Here is a 19,834-nt window from a genome sequence, read left to right on the forward strand (position 1 = left end):
AACTCCTCATTTACGTTGCTAGCACTCGAGCATCAGGGATTCCAGGTCGTTTTTCAGGCAGTGGATCAAACTCTGCCTTCACTCTGACCATCAGTGGAGTCCAGACTGAAGATGCAGCAGTTTACTACTGTCAGAGTTTACATAGCATCAGCAGTCAGTGGGTGTTCACACAGTGAAAAAGCGTCGTACAAAAACCTCCCTCAGTCAGACTGAACAGAAACTGAACTGACTGCTGCAGCTGGAAGTTTCTGCAGAGACTGACACACTTCACTGAGGACACACACACACACACACACACACACACACACACACACACACACACACACTCTCTGTCATAGTAATATCAAAGTTGGTCCAAATGTATCCCTACATACCCCTTAAAAAATCTAAACATGATCTAAAACTCTTAAAACATGTCATCAAGTGTCTAACATGACCTGAAACAACAGAAAGACAAAATAAATCATTAAACTATGTTCCTTGCTATTTTAATTATTTTAGATCTGAGCGCAGCATTCGACACAGTAGATCATGCCGTTTTAATTGAATGACTCGAGTCCTGGATTGGTGTCAAGGGCACTGCACTTAGTTTGCTTGTATTCCTATCTTTTAGACAAAACCTTTGTGATCACCATCGGTAACCACTCATCCTCCACCTCTTGTTTAACCTGTGGTGTCCCGCTAGGTTCAATTTTAGGTCCTCTTTTATTTTCCATTCATATGCTCCCACTTGGCAAAATTATTCATGGCCATAACCTTTCTTTTCAGTGCTTTGCGGACGACACACAGATATACGTTCAGCTGAGGCCTGGTGACCAAGAAAGCCTAGTTGCTGTTTTTAACTGTCTCAGGGATATTAAATGTTGGATGGCCCAAAGTTTTTTTTTTACAATCAGATGAGTCAAATTCAGAAATCATAGTCTTCAATTATCCACACCCAAACATCAGCCAGATCGAAAGTTCCCTAGATCCCCTCTCTGCTAACATCACACCCTCTGCAAGAAATTTAGGAGTGAATTTTTGATTCAGACCTCACCTTCGAACAACACATCAAGAAGGTCATCCAGTCCTGTTTCATCCACATCAGAACCATTTCAAAAATCAAATCAATTCTCCCACCTGATGACCTGGAAAAAGTTATTCCCTCACTAATGTTTTCTCGTCCGAACTATTGCAGCTCCCTTCTCTCTGGTACAACTCGTGAATCACTCTCCCTTTCCAACTGGAATGCAGCAGCTAGGCTTCTTACTGGTTTTAAAAGATGACATCACATAACTCCTGTCCTCGCTTCCCTTCACTGGCTACCTGTCTCTTTTAGAACTGATTTTAAGATTTTACTTCTCACTTTTAAAGCTCGTCTTGGTCTTGCCCCAATTACATTGGCGAAATGTTAACCCACTACAAACCATCTCGTGACCTCAGATCCTCAGGCGGCGCCCTTCTGATCGTTCCAAAGTCGAGGCTCAAATCTAAAGGAGACTGAGCCTTTTGCGATCAGGACCCCTTTGAAACGACCTGCCTGAGGAGATAAGGCGAGCAGATTTGGTGACATCTTTTAAATCACTTCTTAAAACTCACTTTTACAGAATTGCTTTTATAGGATTTTACCTTTTAAAGATGTTTTATCCATTTATTTTCTTTTTCATTCTGTTAGTGCCTGTGATGTGATGTCATCTCCCACTTCATTATTTTTATATTGTTTCCATCTTGTTGACTTAAAAAAAAAAAAATCCTTCATTGTATTGTTTTATAGCTTTAACTTTCTCTTGATACCTTTCTGTTGTATTTGTCTTATTCCTGTTATTTGCATTGATTGAGGGCAATATAACTCTCTTTAGAAGTGACATAACAAACTTTTAGCACATCCTTACAAGAAAGAATTTTTGCAGGATGTCTAAACAGCAGGTGGAGGACTTATCTCAAATCAACGATGAGTACAGTGAATGAGAAGTGAAGTAGAACCAGTCATTTGTCTTTGTGGTCATGAACAAATTAGTAAAACAGATATTGGAACTATAATAAAACCTCACAATGACCTTGTATGCTGATGATGCTCCACAGTTGGTTTCTAATGACGTAAAAACTTCTCATATTCAAATTTGTTTTCAGTACATTGTGATATTATCAACTCAAAATCAGCCATTTTCTCAGAACATTTCCATAGAGAGCCACTTTGCATCAGCAGCACCATGCTCCAGTGCTCTGGGAGACTTTATAGTCCTGACAGTTGAACACTGGATGACTGACAGCTGTCCTTCATCACAACAGAAATCCTCGTCCTCATCATCAAAAACATGACTTTGATCTGCGTCCTCATCTGGACTCTCCTCCTCTGCTGCTGCTTCACAGGTAAAGTCCAGAGAATCAAACTCCTCTCCTCTATGAACATCCGTCCCTCTGAAATGAAGCCCACTAAACCCTGATGCTGCTTTCTGTTTTTGTCTCTGTATCCTCAGAGTCCAGAGGACAGGTCACAGTGACTCAGCCTGCAGCAGTGACCTCTGCTCTGGGAGCCTCCGTCTCCATCTCATGTAGAACCAGTCAGAATGTTTATGTCTATAGCAGTAACCACTACTTAGCCTGGTACCAACAGAAAGATGGAGGAACTCCTAAACTCCTCATTTACTTTGCTAGCACTCGAGCATCAGGGATTCCAGATCGTTTTTCAGGCAGTGGATCAAACTCTGCCTTCACTCTGACCATCAGTGGAGTCCAGACTGAAGATGCAGCAGTTTACTACTGTCAGAGTTTTCACTATATCAACAGTCAGAATGTGTTCACACAGTGAAAAAGCGTCGTACAAAAACCTCCCTCAGTCAGACTGAACAGAAACTGAACTGACTGCTGCAGCTGGAAGTTTCTGCAGAGACTGACACACTTCACTGAAGCAGCTCAGACATGATAAAGACCTTAAAAATCAATCAGCCCTCATATTTGTTTTGGATTATAAACCTCATTGTAAACGCACTTAAACAATACAGTCTTTACAAGCAGAGGATTATGGGTAATAAGATTTTTTTTTTAAATCTAACATTTTTTTATTGGTGATAACGAGGACAAAAAAACAAACCTACAAATATTTGCACATAGAAATAACAGCAAAAACAAAAACCAATAACCAAACTAACAAGAAAACAGAAACAAGTCAAAACAGTGAAACATTAGAAAAGACACAACACAACAATCACACAGGCCATAGATTGAAATGAGATATGGTGACTTCTGAACTTTTCTATGTTGATGGAGGGTAATAGAAAGCTATGAGATTTTTAGATCTGGTGTGAGTTGCAGTTCATTCATCAAGGTCAGAAGTCAGGTGGGAAGTAAAGAGAAAACAATCTAAGAATTAATCTAAAATATATATATGTATGAAGAAAAATGATAAAACAATCAAATTAAAGGTATAGTGTTAATGTGACCATCATAGAAACAAAGAGGAAAATATCTATATCCATACATACATGCACATAGGTATACACACATACATATACATTCATACACACTCATGCAACATTTGAGAAGAACTGAAAAGAGGGATCTCACAGGGACATCGGGGGGTCAGGCAAGAGGCCCCCTCCACCCGACCCACGGCCCCCAACAGCAGCTGACAGCCCCAGCAGGATACAGACTGGGCGGGTTAGATTAGATTTTTTCACTTGATTGAGAAGGTTGTAGATTGTTGTTGGTTGTATTAATTTTTAAATTGTTGATATCAGAGGAACTGGTCCCTCCCAACCCGTATTTCTGGATGAATGTACTGAATGATATAAAGTGGTTGTTTTAAGGAGATGGAGGTGAGTGATTTCCTTTTGTTGCCATGATGGAAAGTGGATGGGGGTGTTGTGTAGCTGGAGGTCTGGATTGTGCCATACTGGGGTGTATCTACATGGTGCTAGTGATGACTTGGTGATATTATGGGTTTTCCACCAGGCTGCCAGAGGTGAGGAGATGGTGATGGTTTTGTGGTACACTGTAAAACCCGATAAGTTAATTGAACTCAAAAAAATAGTTGAAACTGATTACATCGAAAATCTTAAGTTCTAACAACTCAATCTTTTAAGTTATAATAAACATAATTACATAAAGTACTATTAACTTAGCGTAATCAAGTGACACTTACTTCATTTTGTATGTTAATGTTACACTAATTATTAAGTATTATTTACATGTTTTTTTTATTCTGAAAGAACAAATACAAATTAAGTACTGCAAACTCAAATACTTTGTGAAGCGTTACCATGAATTATTTATGATGATTATATGGATGAAAGATGGCTGTCCATGCTGGGGGAGGCTGAGATTTAACGCTCCACAAACATTTGTGAATTAGAACTGTTTTGAATGAATTTTTTTTTTTTTGAATGAACTTTGGGCATTTTGTACAAAAACAAGCTCGTCAAAATATATTTTTCTCAGTCAGGAAAAGAAGAAAATGTCGACACGACAAAGTCAGAAAGAAAGACAGAAGCAGGCAGAACTCTGTGCAATCAATCCACAGGAGAAAACTCCACCTGTTGCAGGTATGGAAGGCATCTCAGGTCTTTCTGAGATTTTAAAAGAAATCAGGGAATTCTGTGTGGAAACTGCTGGGAACTTTGGAGCATTAAAGAAGGAAATAAATGAATTAAGAGAACACACCTGACAACTAAAAGTGAGAATGGACGCAGCCGAATTAAGAATCGCGGAAAACGAGGATCGTGAAATTGCCGTGACACAAGTGCTCATCCACAGTCTGCGCCTGCAGAAAAAGTTGGAAGTAAAATGTGAGGGAACTGAAGGCCGTGCTCGGAGAAAAAATCTAAGAATTAATTCAGTGCCTGAGAAATGCGAGGGAAATAACATGATTGCATTTGTGGAAACCATAATACAGGAGAAACTGGATATTAACGAGGCCATTAAGCTAGAGAGGGCACACCGAGCCAGACCATATACCGGACATAACCAACGTCCTAGGTCAATAATAGTCCGTTTTCAAAACTTTAACGATAGGCAAAGGGTGCTTCAAGCTGCCTGGGCAAAGAAGGATATTTGGATGAATGACCACAGGATTTGTTTTGATGAAGACTTCACTGCTCAGGTGTTCGAGGAACGAGCAAAATACAAACAAGTGAGAAAACAACTTCAGGAAAGAAAGATCAAGTCTCGTATACTCTTTCCAGCCAGACTGAAAGTATTTGACAGGGACGGGAAATTCAAGGTGTTTGACAATCCTGCAGTCGCGGCAGAGGGTTTACGTGAGTTCGGCATCAACATGGAGATTCCAGCTGGGGAGCTGGACTTGGAGTCAACACTACAGGCAGCAGGCTGGGAGACAGCTTGCTCCAAGAGCAAGAGAAAACCAGCGAGTGAGCTGATGCGTGGTATAAAGATGATACTGGACTCTATGGATCGGCATGCAGGAGAAAAAGATTAAAAAGGTATGCGCAGATCATAAAAGCAGCGACAAATGTGTTTCCTTTTGGGCACATACATCTTTCTAAAACGAACAAATGACTGAAACAATAGGAAGCCAAGTCCTTTCCAGATCTGAAAGTATAAAATGTATGATTTTGAATCGGATGTCGACCCAGAGAGTCATGTGTTTAATCACATTAATGACACGTGTAAATATTATACTGATAATGATTTCAAAGACAATGTTGAATTAGACAATAGATTTTCGTTAATACATTTCAATTGTAGAAGTCTTTATGCGAGCTTCACCAAGATCAATGGATATCTGAGTTCACTTCAAGGTAAATTTAAGTTGATAGCCTTATCTGAGAAGTGGTTAAATCAAGAGAAAGGTGTTGATTTTCATATTGAGGGTTATGAGTTACATTATATGAACAGAAGCAATAAGAGGGGAGGGGGTGTGGCCCTGTTTGTAGACAGTGACCTGAAATGCAAACCAGTTAAATCCATGACGACAGCAATTGATGATTTAATGGAGTGTATAACTGTGGAAATTTAAATGGAAAAGAACAGAAATATTGTAAGTTGTGTGTACAGAACACCAACTTCAAATATAGACATTCTAGATAAACTGGAAGAATTAATGGATATGTTAAATGAAAGAAGAACATGTATTATTTGTGGGGATTTTAATATAGATCTCCTAATTACATCTAAACACAAAGCCACATCAGATTTCCTTGATGCATTATACAGCAGAGGGCTATACCCACTGATTACCAAGCCCAGTAGGATAACATCTTCAGGTGCAACATTAATTGATAATATTTTTATAAATGTTGTGCAAAATAATGCCAGAAGTGGCCTATTAATTAATGACATAAGTGACCATTTACCAGTGTTTTCAATAAATGACTGTCAAATAAAGAGCAAGAAGAATGAAGTTCGTAACAGATATGCAAGGGTAAGAACTGATGAAGCAATACATAGACTTCAAAATGATCTTTTCAAAGAACAGTGGGAAGGTGTTTATGTAGAAGAGATAAATGATTCCTATAATTCCTTTTTGAATGGATACTTGTCCCTTTACAATAAACATTGTCCCATCATTCAATATAAACAAAAAGTTAGTTATATTAAAAAGCCATGGATTACAAAGGGCTTGCAAAATGCATGCAAAAAGAAAAACAAATTTTACAGGGACTTTATTAAATTCCAAACAAAGGATGCAGAAAGGCATTATAAGGTTTATAAAAATAAGTTGACTTTTATAATTAGACAAGCCAAAAAAGATTATTATAATAAAGTGTTACAGGAAAACAAAAATGACATCAAAAGTACATGGAAAATTATGAACAAGGTAATAGGAAATAATCCTGTGTCCACAAGTACACCGAGCTATTTTAAGAAGGACAATAATGAGATGTTTGAGAACATGAATGAAGTGGTTAATGAATTTAATTCTTTTTTTGTAAATGTTGGACCTAATCTCGCAAAGTCTATTAAAAAACAAAATGATTGTCAAACGGCAGGTGGCTGGAATAGAGATGGTCAAATATTGCAGTCTATGTTTCTTGAAGAAGTGAATGAGAGTGAGATAAGATCTATTGTGGCAAAATCTAAAAATAAGACATCAACTGACAGTGACGGGATTGATATGATTATTGTGAAAATGACAATTGATTGTATAATTCAACCTCTTAGCCATATTTTCAATCTTTCTTTTCGTACAGGTATTTTTCCAGATAGAATGAAAATAGCGAAAGTAATTCCACTTTTTAAAACAGGATACAAACACAGCTTTACTAATTACAGACCAGTGTCCGTATTATCACAATTTTCAAAGGTACTTGAGAAATTGTTTGCAGAAAAATTAGATAATTTTATTGAAAAAAATAATTTGTTAAGTGAGAGTCAGTTTGGATTCCGGAAGAACCGGTCTACAGCTTTAGCATTAATGAAAATAACAGAAGAAATTTCTACAGCAATAGACAGTAAAAAATATACAATTGGTGTATTCATTGATCTGAAAAAAGCGTTTGATACAATAGATCACAAAATATTAATTTCTAAATTATATATGTATGGTGTGAGAGGAGTTGTTCTGAACTGGTTAAGTAGCTATTTAATTAACAGACAGCAATATGTACTATTTTCTGGTAGTACATCTGAGTATTTGAATATTGAATGTGGAGTCCCACAAGGCTCGGTTTTGGGGCCTAAACTCTTTAATTTGTATATTAATAATAATAATAATACATTTTATTTAAAGGCGCCTTTCAAAACTCTCAAGGTCACCTTACAAAGCAGAGATAAAAAAAAACAACAAGGTAACAACACAACGATAAAATTAACATTAAAAAACACAAATGTACAGGATGTAAAGGAGTTATGAGAACGGGTGGAGAATGATCAGACTGAATATGCCAGTTTAAAAAGATGTGTTTTGAGATGAGATTTGAAAATGGAGAGAGTGTCGATATTACGGATTTGTGGTGGGAGGGAGTTCCAGAGGTGGGGGGCAGAGTGGCTGAAGGCCCTGGACCCCATGGTGGACAGGCGGGCGGGTGGTGCAGTGAGTTGAATGGAAGAAGAAGACCTGAGAGTGTGGGTAGGTATGTTGATGTGCAGGAGTCCAGAGATGTAAAGTGGAGCGAGGTTGTGGATGGCCTTGAAGGTGAGAAGCAGAATTTTTAAGGTGATGCGATGTTTAACCGGGAGCCAATGAAGCTGCTGTAGGACAGGGGTGATGTGATTGACAGAGGGCGTTCTGGTGATGATGCGAGCGGCAGAATTCTGGACCAGTTGAAGTTTGTGGATGGACTTGAGAGGGAGACCAAAGAGAAGGGAGTTGCAGTAGTCAATGCGGGATGTAACCAGGGTGTTGACGAGGATGGCAGTACTGCTGGGAGTGAGGGACGGGCGGAGGCGATTAATGTTACGATGATGGAAATAAGCAGACCGGGTGACATTATTGATGTGAGCTTGGAATGATAGTGTGCTGTCAAGGATGACACCCAGACTCTTAACCTGAGGGGAAGGGGAAACTGAGGAGTGGTCAATAGCCAGAGAAAAACTGTCAAGTTTGGAGATTGTTGATTTGGTGCCGATGAGGAGAAGCTCGGTTTTGTCACTGTTTAATTTGAGGAAGTTGAAGGTGAACCAGGATTTGATTTCTTGCAGGCAATCAGTCAGGGAAGTGGGCGGGAGGGAGGAGATGGGTTTGGTGGACAGATAGAGCTGGGTGTCATCCGCATAGCAATGGAACTGGATGTTATACTTACGGAAGATATGGCCAAGAGGAAGGAGATAGATGATGAACAGAAGGGGGCCCAGGACAGAACCCTGAGGAACACCGGTGGTGACTGGAAATGGTTGGGATTTGAAGGTTCCGAGTTGAGTGATCTGAGCACGACCAGAGAGATAGGATGAAAACCAGTGCAAGGGTGTGTCAGTGATTCCAATGGAGGCAAGTCTGTCAAGGAGTGTGTGATGGGAGATGGTGTTGAAGGCTGCACTTAGATCAAGGAGGATGAGGATGGTTAGAAGTCCGGAATCAGCTGCCATGAGGAGGTCGTTGGTGATTTTTACCAGTGCTGTCTCTGTGCTATGGAGGGGGCGGAAACCAGACTGGAACTGTTCATAGAGATTATTGTCAGACAAATGAGTGTGAACCTGAGATGCAACTGTTTTTTCAAGAATTTTGGATAGGAAGGGTAGATTAGAGATAGGACGGAAGTTATTGAAGTCATTTGGGTCTGCAGCAGGTTTCTTAAGTATAGGGGTTATTGAAGCTGACTTGAAAGAAATGGGAACAAGACCAGAGGTGAGGGAGGAATGTATGATGACCATTATTAGGGAAGACAGAGGGGGTAGGCAAGCTTTTACTAGGACAGTAGGGAGAGGGTCTAATGGACAGGTAGATGGTTTTGATTTCTGAATGAGGTCAGATATTTCAGCAACAGAAGGAAGTTTGAAACTTGAAAGTGAGTGAGAGAGAGGAGGTAAGAAGACTGGGAGAGATGAGATGTTAGGAGTCAGTTGCTGGTAAATCTTGTCTACTTTAGCAGTGAAAAATGACATTAAAGAGTTACAATAAGCGGTGGGAAACAGATGAGAAGCAAGAGAGTCCGGTGGTTGTAGTATGTTGTTGATGATGGAGAATAGTGTCCTTGTATTCCCTTCACCTGAGCTGATGATACCTGCGTAGTGAGTTGATTTAGCTGGAGAGAGACTGTCCTTGTAGTGGAGAATGTGGTTATTGTACATTTCTCTGTGAATAAGAAGTCCAGTTTTCTTGTAGAGACGTTCCAGGCGACGGCCTTTTGTTTTGAGTAGGCGAAGTTCAGGTGTAAACCATGGAGCAGAGTGGGTGAATGAAACAGTCCGGGTTTTTAAAGGAGCCAGGGTATTTAAGAGGCTATGAAGACCATCATTGTAATGAGAAACCAGTTTATCGGGGGTGGATAAACAGTTTATGCTGGGGAGGCTGTCAATGCCACTGGAGAGAGCAGTTAAGTTAATGTCCTTGATGTTGCGATATGAAATGACACTTGGCAGATATTTTTTGGATAGTGTAAGTTTGACATTGAAAGATATTAACATGTGATCAGAAATGGGAAGGACATCTGCAGTGCAGTCAAAAGGAGTGACACCAGAGCAGCAGATTAAGTCCAAGATATGTCCTTTGGAGTGTGTAGGAAAATCAATATGTTGCTGCAATCCAAAGCTGTCAAGGCAGGATGTAAAGTCCTTCGTCAAGGCATTGTTAGTTTTATCCATATGTATATTAAAATCTCCCAGCAATATTATGTTAGGGGAGAGTGAGCACAGATGAGTTAAAAATGAAGCAAATTCATTCAAGAAATCAGTATTGGGCTTTGGTGGACGATAGACAGTGGCCACTATGGTAGGTGTAGGCCCATTCAGTTGTAAGGCAATAGATTCAAAAGACAACTGAACAGGGACAGAAACAGGCGACACTTTCCAATTCTCGCGGTAAACTATGGCGAGACCTCCCCCTCTGCCAGAGGCACGGGGTTGACAGATGTAAACAAACCCAGGAGGGGTACTTTCATTCAGCTGTGAAAAGTCATTAGGTTGTTGCCATGTTTCGGTTAAACACAAAAAATCAATCTTACGGTCAACCAGGAGCTCCTGGAGGAGAGGACCTTTGCTGGTCAGAGAGCAGGTGTTGAATAATCCGAAGGTGACATCGTTGTGGTCGTGTTTGACCCTGACGTTAGCCGACCTGGCTAGGCTGGCTAGGACAGTGTGGTCAACTTTCCAGCTGGAGTTTCTTCGGGGTTGGCGAGATGAGTCCAGATGGATTGTATTGGTATGGAGTCGTCAATTTAAAAGCCCCGTCGGGAACCACGGTGGATATATTTCCGACGGGCATGACGAGCGATGTCCAGGTAGAGATGCAAAGCCGGTGGAGGATCGGTCAGGTGGAAGCGTAGTTGCAGGAGCTCAGCGGCTGTGTAATGGAGTACCGCTGCCGTTGGGTTGAAGACCAAGGACAGGGCAGTCCAGACGAGCACGGACCATACAAACATTTGACATATGTTAAGTTTCTAAGTTACTGCAGTTTGTTTTATTTGCTGACGATACAATTTTTTTTTGCTCAGGACATGACTTAAAAACTCTAACAGGAAGTATTGAAAATGAAATGGTCAAATTAAAAGCATGGTTTGGCGAAAATAAGTTATCCTTAAATTTGAATAAAACTAAGTTTATGATTATTGCAAACCAAAAAAAGGATGAAAACGTTTTGTTGTCTATAGATGGAGTTAATATTGAAAGAGTGTCTGAATTTCGTTTTTTGGGTGTGATCATGGATGATAAGTTAACGTGGAAATCACATATAGCTCATGTTTAAAAAAAAGTGTCCAAGAATATCTTTGTTTTAAACAAAGCAAAGTTTATCTTGGATTGTAAGGTATTGTGGATTTTGTATTGTTCACTTATTTTGCCTTATTTTAGTTATTGTGTTGAAGTGTGGGGAAACACTTACGTCACAAACATTAATCCGTTATTTATTTTACAGAAAAGAGCGGTAAGAATCATTCATAAAGTCCACTATAGAGAGCACACCAATGGGCTGCTTTTAAGATCAGGTTTATTGAAACTGAAAGATTTAGTTGAGTTACAGACACTTGTAGTTATGTTCAAAGCAAAGAGTAAAGTATTACCAGAAAGTTTACAAAAGATGTTTGTTTTTAGCTCAGAAGGTGAAGAGTATAGAAGAAAATTTCATTTTAAGCATCAGTTTGCGAGGACAACTTTAAAACAGAAGTGTATTTCTGTCATTGGAATTAAATTGTGGAATTCTTTAAATAATGATTTGAAGGGCTGTGTTCAGATATTTCAGTTTAAGAAAATGTACAAGAACAAAGTTATCAGACGGTATGAAAGTGGCAGTTAGTGTGTTCTGTGTGTTTTCCTTCTACTTTCTGAGGAAGTGAAGACTGAATTGTCAGATTTGTTTTATGTTGGCATGATATTCATTCATTGATTGTAATTGGACAGACCATCCAAACATTTATTGTTTGCTTTTTGAGTAAGGGGCAGGCAAAACAAGAATTATTCTTCTCCCTGCTCCTTTCCGTACATGGGATAAAGTGTGAAAAAAATTTTTTTTTCTCTTTCTCCTTTTCTGTTGTGTGTTTTGACATGTACGGAATAAATAAATAAATAAATAAATAATAAAATGTATGTTTTCCTAAAGTAATTATTTACATTATATTAACATGTATTTTTTTTAGTTTAATTTAGTTTTGAAAACTTTCCTATAATTAAAAACTCTTACTTAATTGCAACTCAAAACAACATTTTGAATTACTTAAAACATTTGTTGAAACTGATTACATAATTTTTTTTAAGTTGCTTTAACATAATATCCTGAAATACACAAATTCTTAATGAACATTAAACACATTTTAACACAGTTCTTTAAATGCAGATCACTTTATTAAATGACTTAAACATCAGCCAAACATTATAGTGATTATAAAAAACCTTCCAGCAGCTTATAGTGCAAGAGCTTTGGCAAACAGCCTATGATCATTTATGATCAGAACATTTACATTATCACAGTGCAAGATTCAACGTAGTAACAAACGTTTGCAAATATTAAAATTATTGCCTCAGTATAAGCAGCATGTCAAAACATTCAAATGACATATATCTGAGTAAACATTGTATCTCCAGACCTGTCCTCATGACACAACACAGGAGCAAAATAAACAAATATCAAACTTCAACCAGAGAAAGTCCAATTTTGTATCAGAAAGACACAGCAACAACTATTGTAAAATAGTTCAGAAACACAGTAACTTTTAAGAATAGTTGACAACTTAATACACAGATATACTAAAGAAATGCCAACTTCAGCAAAATGACAAAAGGTTTACCCTATAGTTCTGTACATCAACACTAGAAAAACCCAGGCATTTCCAACAGAAACCCATTACAACTTTGAGTTCAACAGGCATTTTTTCAAAACACATCTTTTTGAAGTAAAAACCCCGAACTTAGGGCCCTAACTTTTTTACTGCTCTTTGCAATGCCAAAATTACACAAGTCCATGTGCGCAAACAGAAATTCTTCAGTGAAGTATTACATTTGTTGTGTGTGAGTGTGTGTGTGTGTGTGTGTGTGTGTGTGTGTGTGTGTGTGTGTGTGTGTGTGTGTGAGATCATTCAGTTGACAAAAGGTCGTTTTTAAGGCTCAATACTCTCGGCTTCAACTTGCCATCCTCAAGGCCCATCAAGACTTTTTGGATGAAGTCAAATGTATTGGCCAAGTCTTTCGGGTAACTTAGATGTAGCCCATAAATAAGTGCAAAAAGCATGACAAATGCATCAGAAAATGTTGGGAAATCGACAACTGTGTTACCCTCAAGCACAACGGCAACCTTCTCGGGGCAGAATACCGCAGCATCTGTTGAAGTGGCACTGATCAGGAGGAGCCCAACTGGTATGTTGTCGATTTGCAGTTCATCTGACAGGGCCTGCTAAAGACAAGGACAGAGAAATGTTACAAATCAACTGCCTAAGCTTCAGTGTTTCCCATAGAATGACAATGTACCAAAAGCTGTTTATGTTTCTTGATCAGCGGAAAAATATGGAAAGTACACTACCCTATTGCTATTCAGGGATTTCTTAATTCACCACTTTAAATGTAGTAATTATCCCCCTTTTTGTTTTTTTGGCCTCAAAACAATCAAAGCTAAATGGTACTGAAAGACAATGACTCAACTGACAAGCTTTTTTAAACAATCACTATATTGCATTTATTCTCACTATAGATGTTGATATTGTTTAGCATACTATTCCAGCTCTGCAGGTTTTAAATGGAATTTTAAAAACTGCAGCATGAATTGAGGTTTGACCAGTAAATGCAAAGTTTAATTACTAATTCCTCACAGGTAAGATTAAGCCTACTGTAGATGTTGCAGGACAATTATTACTATATTAATCTTTTTCACTTTTTAATATCATGGCAATCATACACCAAAATGACAGCATCTGAATAAAACAGATGAAATATATAACATGTTCAACAGATTCATTACAAGTCTTAATAATATGCTGACTTACATCCCACAGCTTCAGAAATCCGGAGTCATCCTCATGCAGATATGTAGGGAGAGCACGGAGGACGGCAGCACGGAGGACATTGACGTCAACTTGTTCCTTAAGTATGAGAAAACACATCATCTTAATTTGAAATGCCAAACAGGGAAGGAACAGGATTTATCACAAGAAATAGCCCTATATGATGTATTTGAATACGATTAGGTAATGCCTACCAAACTGTCAAATGACAATATCAAAAGCGGAACACTTGATGACATTTATTGTTTCTATTGTTGGTTGTGTTTTTTCCAAACAGTCTTTCACGATAGAAGACTCTCAGCTATCAACGATGGCATCATCATTTGGCCCTAATGTAATCTGAAGATAGGGAGTTCCAACAGGGTTCTATTATTATCATGCATGAAGAAGGATAATCAACTCACCTGGCGGTCATAAGTGTTGAAGAGCTGATCCAGGACTTCAGACACCTTCCCTGTGCGCGCAGCTTTCTTCCTGAACAAACTCTGAAGACGAGGGACATGTCTGTCTAACTCAGAATAGAAGTGGATCTTCAGGTTGATGTTTGTGATTCTGTGAAACTCTGCACAAATCTGTAAAATAAAAATGTGACATTGAAGTGCATTTGTATCTCAAAAGAAAAAGGAAAATGAAGTTGTAAAACATTACATTACAAAACGTGTTTAAACATTATGTACTGTCGCATTATAAATGTCAAAACTTTACATTTGTTAAATGCTTGTCAGACTAAGTGACTGATGTTGAGATCCCTACACTTCCCTATCACATACAAAGAAAAAAAAACTCACCTGTGACTCCATCTTTAGGGCAGGCCAGCGCTCCAGGATCTCTCCAACAGGCAAGTCATCATTGATGACCTCTTTGCGTCGCAGGGAAAAGGTGGTCTGCATCAACTTTGCAATCAGAGGGAGGTTTTTGTCAGTCCTTATAACTTCATCTACAATCTGGAGTCTCTGTCGCTCAAGGCTTGAACCATCTTCTCCTTTTGGAAAGTTGGGGAGAAAATTCACTTCTGCCCTTTTTGGTCTCTTTATGTCAGTGTGGGGAGATTGTTTGTCAGGGTTGTTTCTGCTTCTCTTTCCAGAATTTACAGCTACCTCACTATATCCTGCCCGACTCAACTTAGTGCAGAAGTTACCCATCTTAAACTTCAGACTATTTTTCCAACCATACCATCCTGTCTGCGTTCCTGGTTCTTTAAGACAAGGATGGGTGGTGACAAGCGCTTCTGCAACCACTGAAATGTCTTTATCACTGGTATATGCTTTAAAGCTATGCATTTTGGATGCAAGGGTTTCAAGAATGTCATGCTTCTGTCCCCTTGATAACTTCAGGGTTTTCCCTGTTCTCTCATGATTCAAATTTCCCTCAACAAGTATGAGTTCTACTTCATAAGAAAAAGCTGGCACTGGACAAACATCCGGCCATCTCTGGGTCCTTTCTGGAGTCATTGCATGAGGCAATATTATTGTGTCATCAGATGCAATTGAACTGGCATCACTCTGAGATCTTACAAGTTTAAGTACTGCCTTCTGTGGAAGCTCTTCAATGTCTATAAGGGAACATAACTGCCCGTCAAAGTCTGGATCTTCATATGATAAGCAAAAATCAAAGTCTATCTTAAACTTTTCTTTTGTCATTTTTTCAAGCTCAGTCACAGATTCTGGACATGAAGCCAAAGTCATCTTCCTGACAATGTCCATGGAAGTATGTATGTGAAGATTACCTATTAAAACGAAGAGAGGGGAGAGAACGGATTAACTAATAGCATTCAACAATGCATACACAATAGGTATTTGTGTGAAACAGTTATAGACAGATATTATTCACCTAAAAGCTGGGGTTTGAAAAAAATTACAGTTGTAGCAGGTAAGTCTTTCTAGGCTTGTAATGTTAGTAAACGTAACTGGCATATCAAATTTTAGTTTACCTGTCTTACTTTGCTACACACTGTTCCATGAGGCCATATGGTTCTTCACTTCTGATAACATTTTACACCTGGATTTCTCTGATCAAAATAAATCTTTTTTGTGTCAGTATTAAGTGTCCATCTATGTTGTATGCAGACAAACTTACTGTGTCATTTAGTTCTGACAGCTCGATGACAGAGCAGGTGTCTGAGGATGTCAGCTCAAATCACCTCAAATGCTCTCTGTACCAGCTCTCGTAGTTTCTGCAAAGAAAAGAAACAGAGTTATTCACAAGCAGTGTTTGGTCAGTCTCCAGTCTGGCCTGCAGAAACATACATACCATTAGCATACTCTGTGCCATCAATGGACACCTGTGTTGTACTGTATATGTTTTGGCTGTCTGTCTTTGTTCTTATAAAGTCTTTTGCCACTTGAGGCAGTGTGGCAACGTGGACAGAGGTGACACTCGAAGATTGTGTGTGGGGTTTGAAAAATAATGTTGCACTTCAGTGATACGCCATCATGTGCTGATGCCTAGTGGCAAGAGTTCTCAAGACAGTCTTGAAATTGTGTGTGTCCTGTATCACTCTTTTAAAAAAGCGATGTTTTCCCTCGAACCTCATTGTCCAAAGGTGAACAAGAGGCCCAAAGCGCCTTGTCATTTCTGGGTAGTGCTCAACATAATGATGCTTGGGTCTGAGCTTAAAGTCTGGAAACACTGCTTGAAGTCCCTGTCGATGATCACTGATTTTAGTCTGCATGTACTGTAAAGACTCCTCTGTGAAAGATGGAGACAACACCAGCTGCACTATTTCTTTGAGGTCCAACAATATGGCCCATGTTTCATCTCCTTCAGGGACTTTACTTCCTACCAGTAGTGGTAATAACCTAAGCAAAGTGGAATTTTCATGCCCGTTTGGCAGCAAAAGTCTTTGGAATTTGTTGCGGTTTATCAAGCCTATCAGTGTGCTGATCTGGAAATGTGTGAATTCTTGTGTTTAGATATTCAAGTGTGAAATACTTCAGGCAAATCATCTCACGGATGCACAAGGCCATCTCAACTGGCACGACACCCTCAAAGAGGTCGTGAAGAATATCAGGTGGAAAACCAGTGATGGGATGAAAATGCTGCAATGCCATGCTGAGAGCACACTGACCTTTAACACCTAAGTGATTTGCTTTGTCTTCTTCCACAACATTCTGCACATGAAGATCATGGGAGGCCCTTGTTCTCATGCTAAACTCCCCTTCAGAAACGTCAGTGCACTGTTTCTGGTCTGCAGTACAGCAACAAAATCAGGGACAGTTTCAGCTCCCCTGTTTCAGACAATAACTGATTTTCTTTGAAATATGTTCCATCTTCATGAGACATGTAAATTCCTGGTGGAGACGGTTTTGCCTCGTGAATTTTTTCAAGAAGATCAGTAGTTTTAAACATTGTTTGAATCATCTGAAGAATGGGAACATACACTGCTGTGTGTTCACTGGAATCAAAAGTGTATTGCACTGGCATTACCAAAGGATAGTTACTCCTCACAAATGTTTCCCTCCGCTTAGCAGTGGACAGTTCCGCACCTTCTGAAGTAGCATTGACAAAAACATTAGTTTTCATGATAGCCTCCTCTAGGTCATGAAGAAGGGCCCCACTGACAGACAGATCATGCTCTTGTAAACTATTGACAACAGCTTCTCTCACAACAGGTTTGGACAAAGTGAATATTTGTGCCAAATTTTCAATGATGTCCTGTGTAGCTGTCTCTGACACATGAAGAACACTGTTCATTTTCAAGAAGAAAGAAGCCAAATTATTTTTGAAGTGCCCTTCCAAGTCATCAGTGTCATCTCTGGATCCAGAGGGCTCACACTCAGGAGTATCCAGCTCAGGAGAGTGTGGTAAAGGGCTATCCCTATCAGATTCATCCTGACTCTGCATTGGTTGACTTTCAGTTTCTGTACAGACAATCTCATTCTTATAATTTGAAACATCACTGTCTGGATGAGTCCTACTTTTGTGGGCATTAAAGGAGGAGTAGACATTAGTGCGGTCTTGACAGTTTTTGAAAGGACAGTCCACCATTTCATGGTGTTTTAAATGTGCCCTTAAATGACTGAGGAGACTCTTATCATTAAATGGTTGCTTGAATCCACAAAGGACATGTGAATGACAAACATCCCACCTCGTTTTCACTGGGTACAACTGTATTATTATGCAACCTTGTTAAATGAATTTTGAATGCATTTATTGACTGAAATGTGCAGATACAGTCATCAAAGAGACAAGGCAATAGGTTGATTGAGGATAAATTGCTGTGATGCAAACGACAGTGTTCAAGCAACTGTGCCCTTTTATCACACACAGCAGGACAAAGTTTGCATTGCCAAGCCATTGTAAAACTAAACAGTGTCCAATCAGCAAGTTTGACATACAAAGCATAGAATGATGAAACAGTGAACAGGTTTTAGATAAACTTCCCTTATCTGCATCACATCGGATTTCTCTTTACAGTGATTGTGCACAAGAAATGTCTATTAAAAGTCTGTGCTTTGAATATACATACCTGATTGAAGACTCCGGATATCACCAAGTTGCTTGTATTTAAGCCTTAAGACAAAGAAAATAGAAAAATGAGCTAAACTGTACATTTTAGCAGAAATGTTTCTTTACAGGTAATTTACAGTTGAGGAGCAACAGAAACACCGCGCACAATGCGGTTATTTTCCACACCAGGCTTTATTTTTGATAGTTTACCTACCTATCAAAAATGTCTAACAAATGATAGCACTAAATAAACTACTACAAGACCTCTTTTAAAAACGTTAACGGTTGTCTGTACAGAAACATGCATGTGGAGGTCGAGAAACAAAAGCAGTCCAGTAACATTTCCAGACAAATTTTAAAGCAAGACTTAGTTTATACTTGAAAAGTTAAAGAAAGTTAAAGAAAGAAGTTAAGCCAGTTATATTTTTTCAAATGTTTTCACATTAAATAGTGCAAACTGCATTAATTAAATAGGCTAACTTCGCCACAAAAGTACAACAGAAAACACGTATTCACTCTTCATACTAAATGCATGAAATAGCTGCGGACATGAGAACTATTTCATTAAATGAAGAAACGATATCAAAATGTGATAAAATAAGTTATTACTCACCAGATTAGCTCAAAGATAGCACCAATGCTACGGCAGTCAGCGCATTCAGCAGAGTAGAGACAGAAAACTCCTGCATGTCCGAACAAAAGTCCCTTCAAAAGTCTGCGATTTGCTCCACAAATAACAATATCTATTGTCTGTGTCCAAATTGTTCTCAACTTGTAAAGTTCACTCCGCTTAGCTGGCTCATTCTTAGCGACTCGATGCGAGAGCAAACATGGCGGTGAGAGCACGTACGCACGTGACCGTGACGTCATGCAGAGCAGATCAAACAATTTGAGAACAATTATGAAAAATAATCAAATTGGTTGAGCTCTGTTTACTTCAAACTAAAAACGCGTTCTAATAACTTAGAAAAATAGAGTTGAAATAACTATTTTGAATTTCCGAGTTCACACAACCCAATTTTTTTAACATGCTTTTACTGTTCGGTCTTACAGTGTAGTCCTGTTCCTTAATTGATTGTGGTAGGAAGGAAAAGGGTTGTTTTTTTGAAACAACGATTAACTTCAATTCATTTGTAGTTTGACTTTTATCCCCCAGTTACGGCTGCAACCTTCCTGGTGTTACAGTCTGAGTGAGTGTCACGCCAGCTGCACACAAGTTGATGATTTTTCAGTGAAATTCATTGTCCTGGTCTTGTCTCCTTCTTGTCCTGGTCTTGTCTCCTTCTTGTCCTGGTCTTGTCTCCTTCTTGTCCTGGTCTTGTCTCCTTCTTGTCCTGCCTTGGTCTTGATCTTATCTTGGTCTCTGAGCA

General features: G+C 39.0%; 1 protein-coding gene across 3 annotated transcripts; it reads right to left on the reverse strand.

The window, feature by feature from the left end:
- Window positions 1-12,343: 12,343 nt before the first annotated feature.
- Window positions 12,344-19,717, reverse strand: LOC109975085 (sterile alpha motif domain-containing protein 3-like). 3 transcript variants are annotated; one of them, XM_065957707.1, is made up of 7 exons: window positions 19,078-19,717; window positions 18,484-18,527; window positions 16,092-16,188; window positions 14,804-15,741; window positions 14,420-14,587; window positions 13,998-14,093; window positions 12,344-13,408 (listed from the first exon to the last, which is right to left on the reverse strand). In XM_065957707.1, exons 4-7 carry the CDS (start codon window positions 15,716-15,718, stop codon window positions 13,094-13,096), a joined length of 1,494 nt encoding a protein of 497 aa, XP_065813779.1. In that variant the 5' UTR covers window positions 15,719-15,741; window positions 16,092-16,188; window positions 18,484-18,527; window positions 19,078-19,717; the 3' UTR covers window positions 12,344-13,093. The 3 variants fall into 3 exon arrangements, with proteins under 3 accessions (XP_065813779.1, XP_065813777.1, XP_065813778.1); XM_065957705.1 differs by having other exon boundaries at window positions 12,344-13,411; window positions 19,078-19,714; XM_065957706.1 differs by lacking the exons at window positions 18,484-18,527; window positions 19,078-19,717 and having other exon boundaries at window positions 12,344-13,411; window positions 16,092-18,200.
- Between the last annotated feature and the right edge of the window lie 117 nt (window positions 19,718-19,834).

This window comes from Labrus bergylta, chromosome 8, assembly GCF_963930695.1.
Source record: "Labrus bergylta chromosome 8, fLabBer1.1, whole genome shotgun sequence".
NCBI classification, from domain to species: domain Eukaryota; kingdom Metazoa; phylum Chordata; class Actinopteri; order Labriformes; family Labridae; genus Labrus; species Labrus bergylta.

Excerpts from the sequence above, each read along its gene's own strand:
- LOC109975085 (XM_065957705.1), bottom strand. The coding sequence starts at position 15,718 with ATGGACATTGTCAGGAAGATGACTTTGGCTTCATGTCCAGAATCTGTG. Across the intron at positions 14,588-14,803 it reads CCCTAAAGATGGAGTCACAG|ATTTGTGCAGAGTTTCACAG; the intron begins GTGAGTTTTTTT and ends TTTATTTTACAG. Across the intron at positions 13,412-13,997 it reads GATTTCTGAAGCTGTGGGAT|CAGGCCCTGTCAGATGAACT; the intron begins GTAAGTCAGCAT and ends CCTTGTCTTTAG.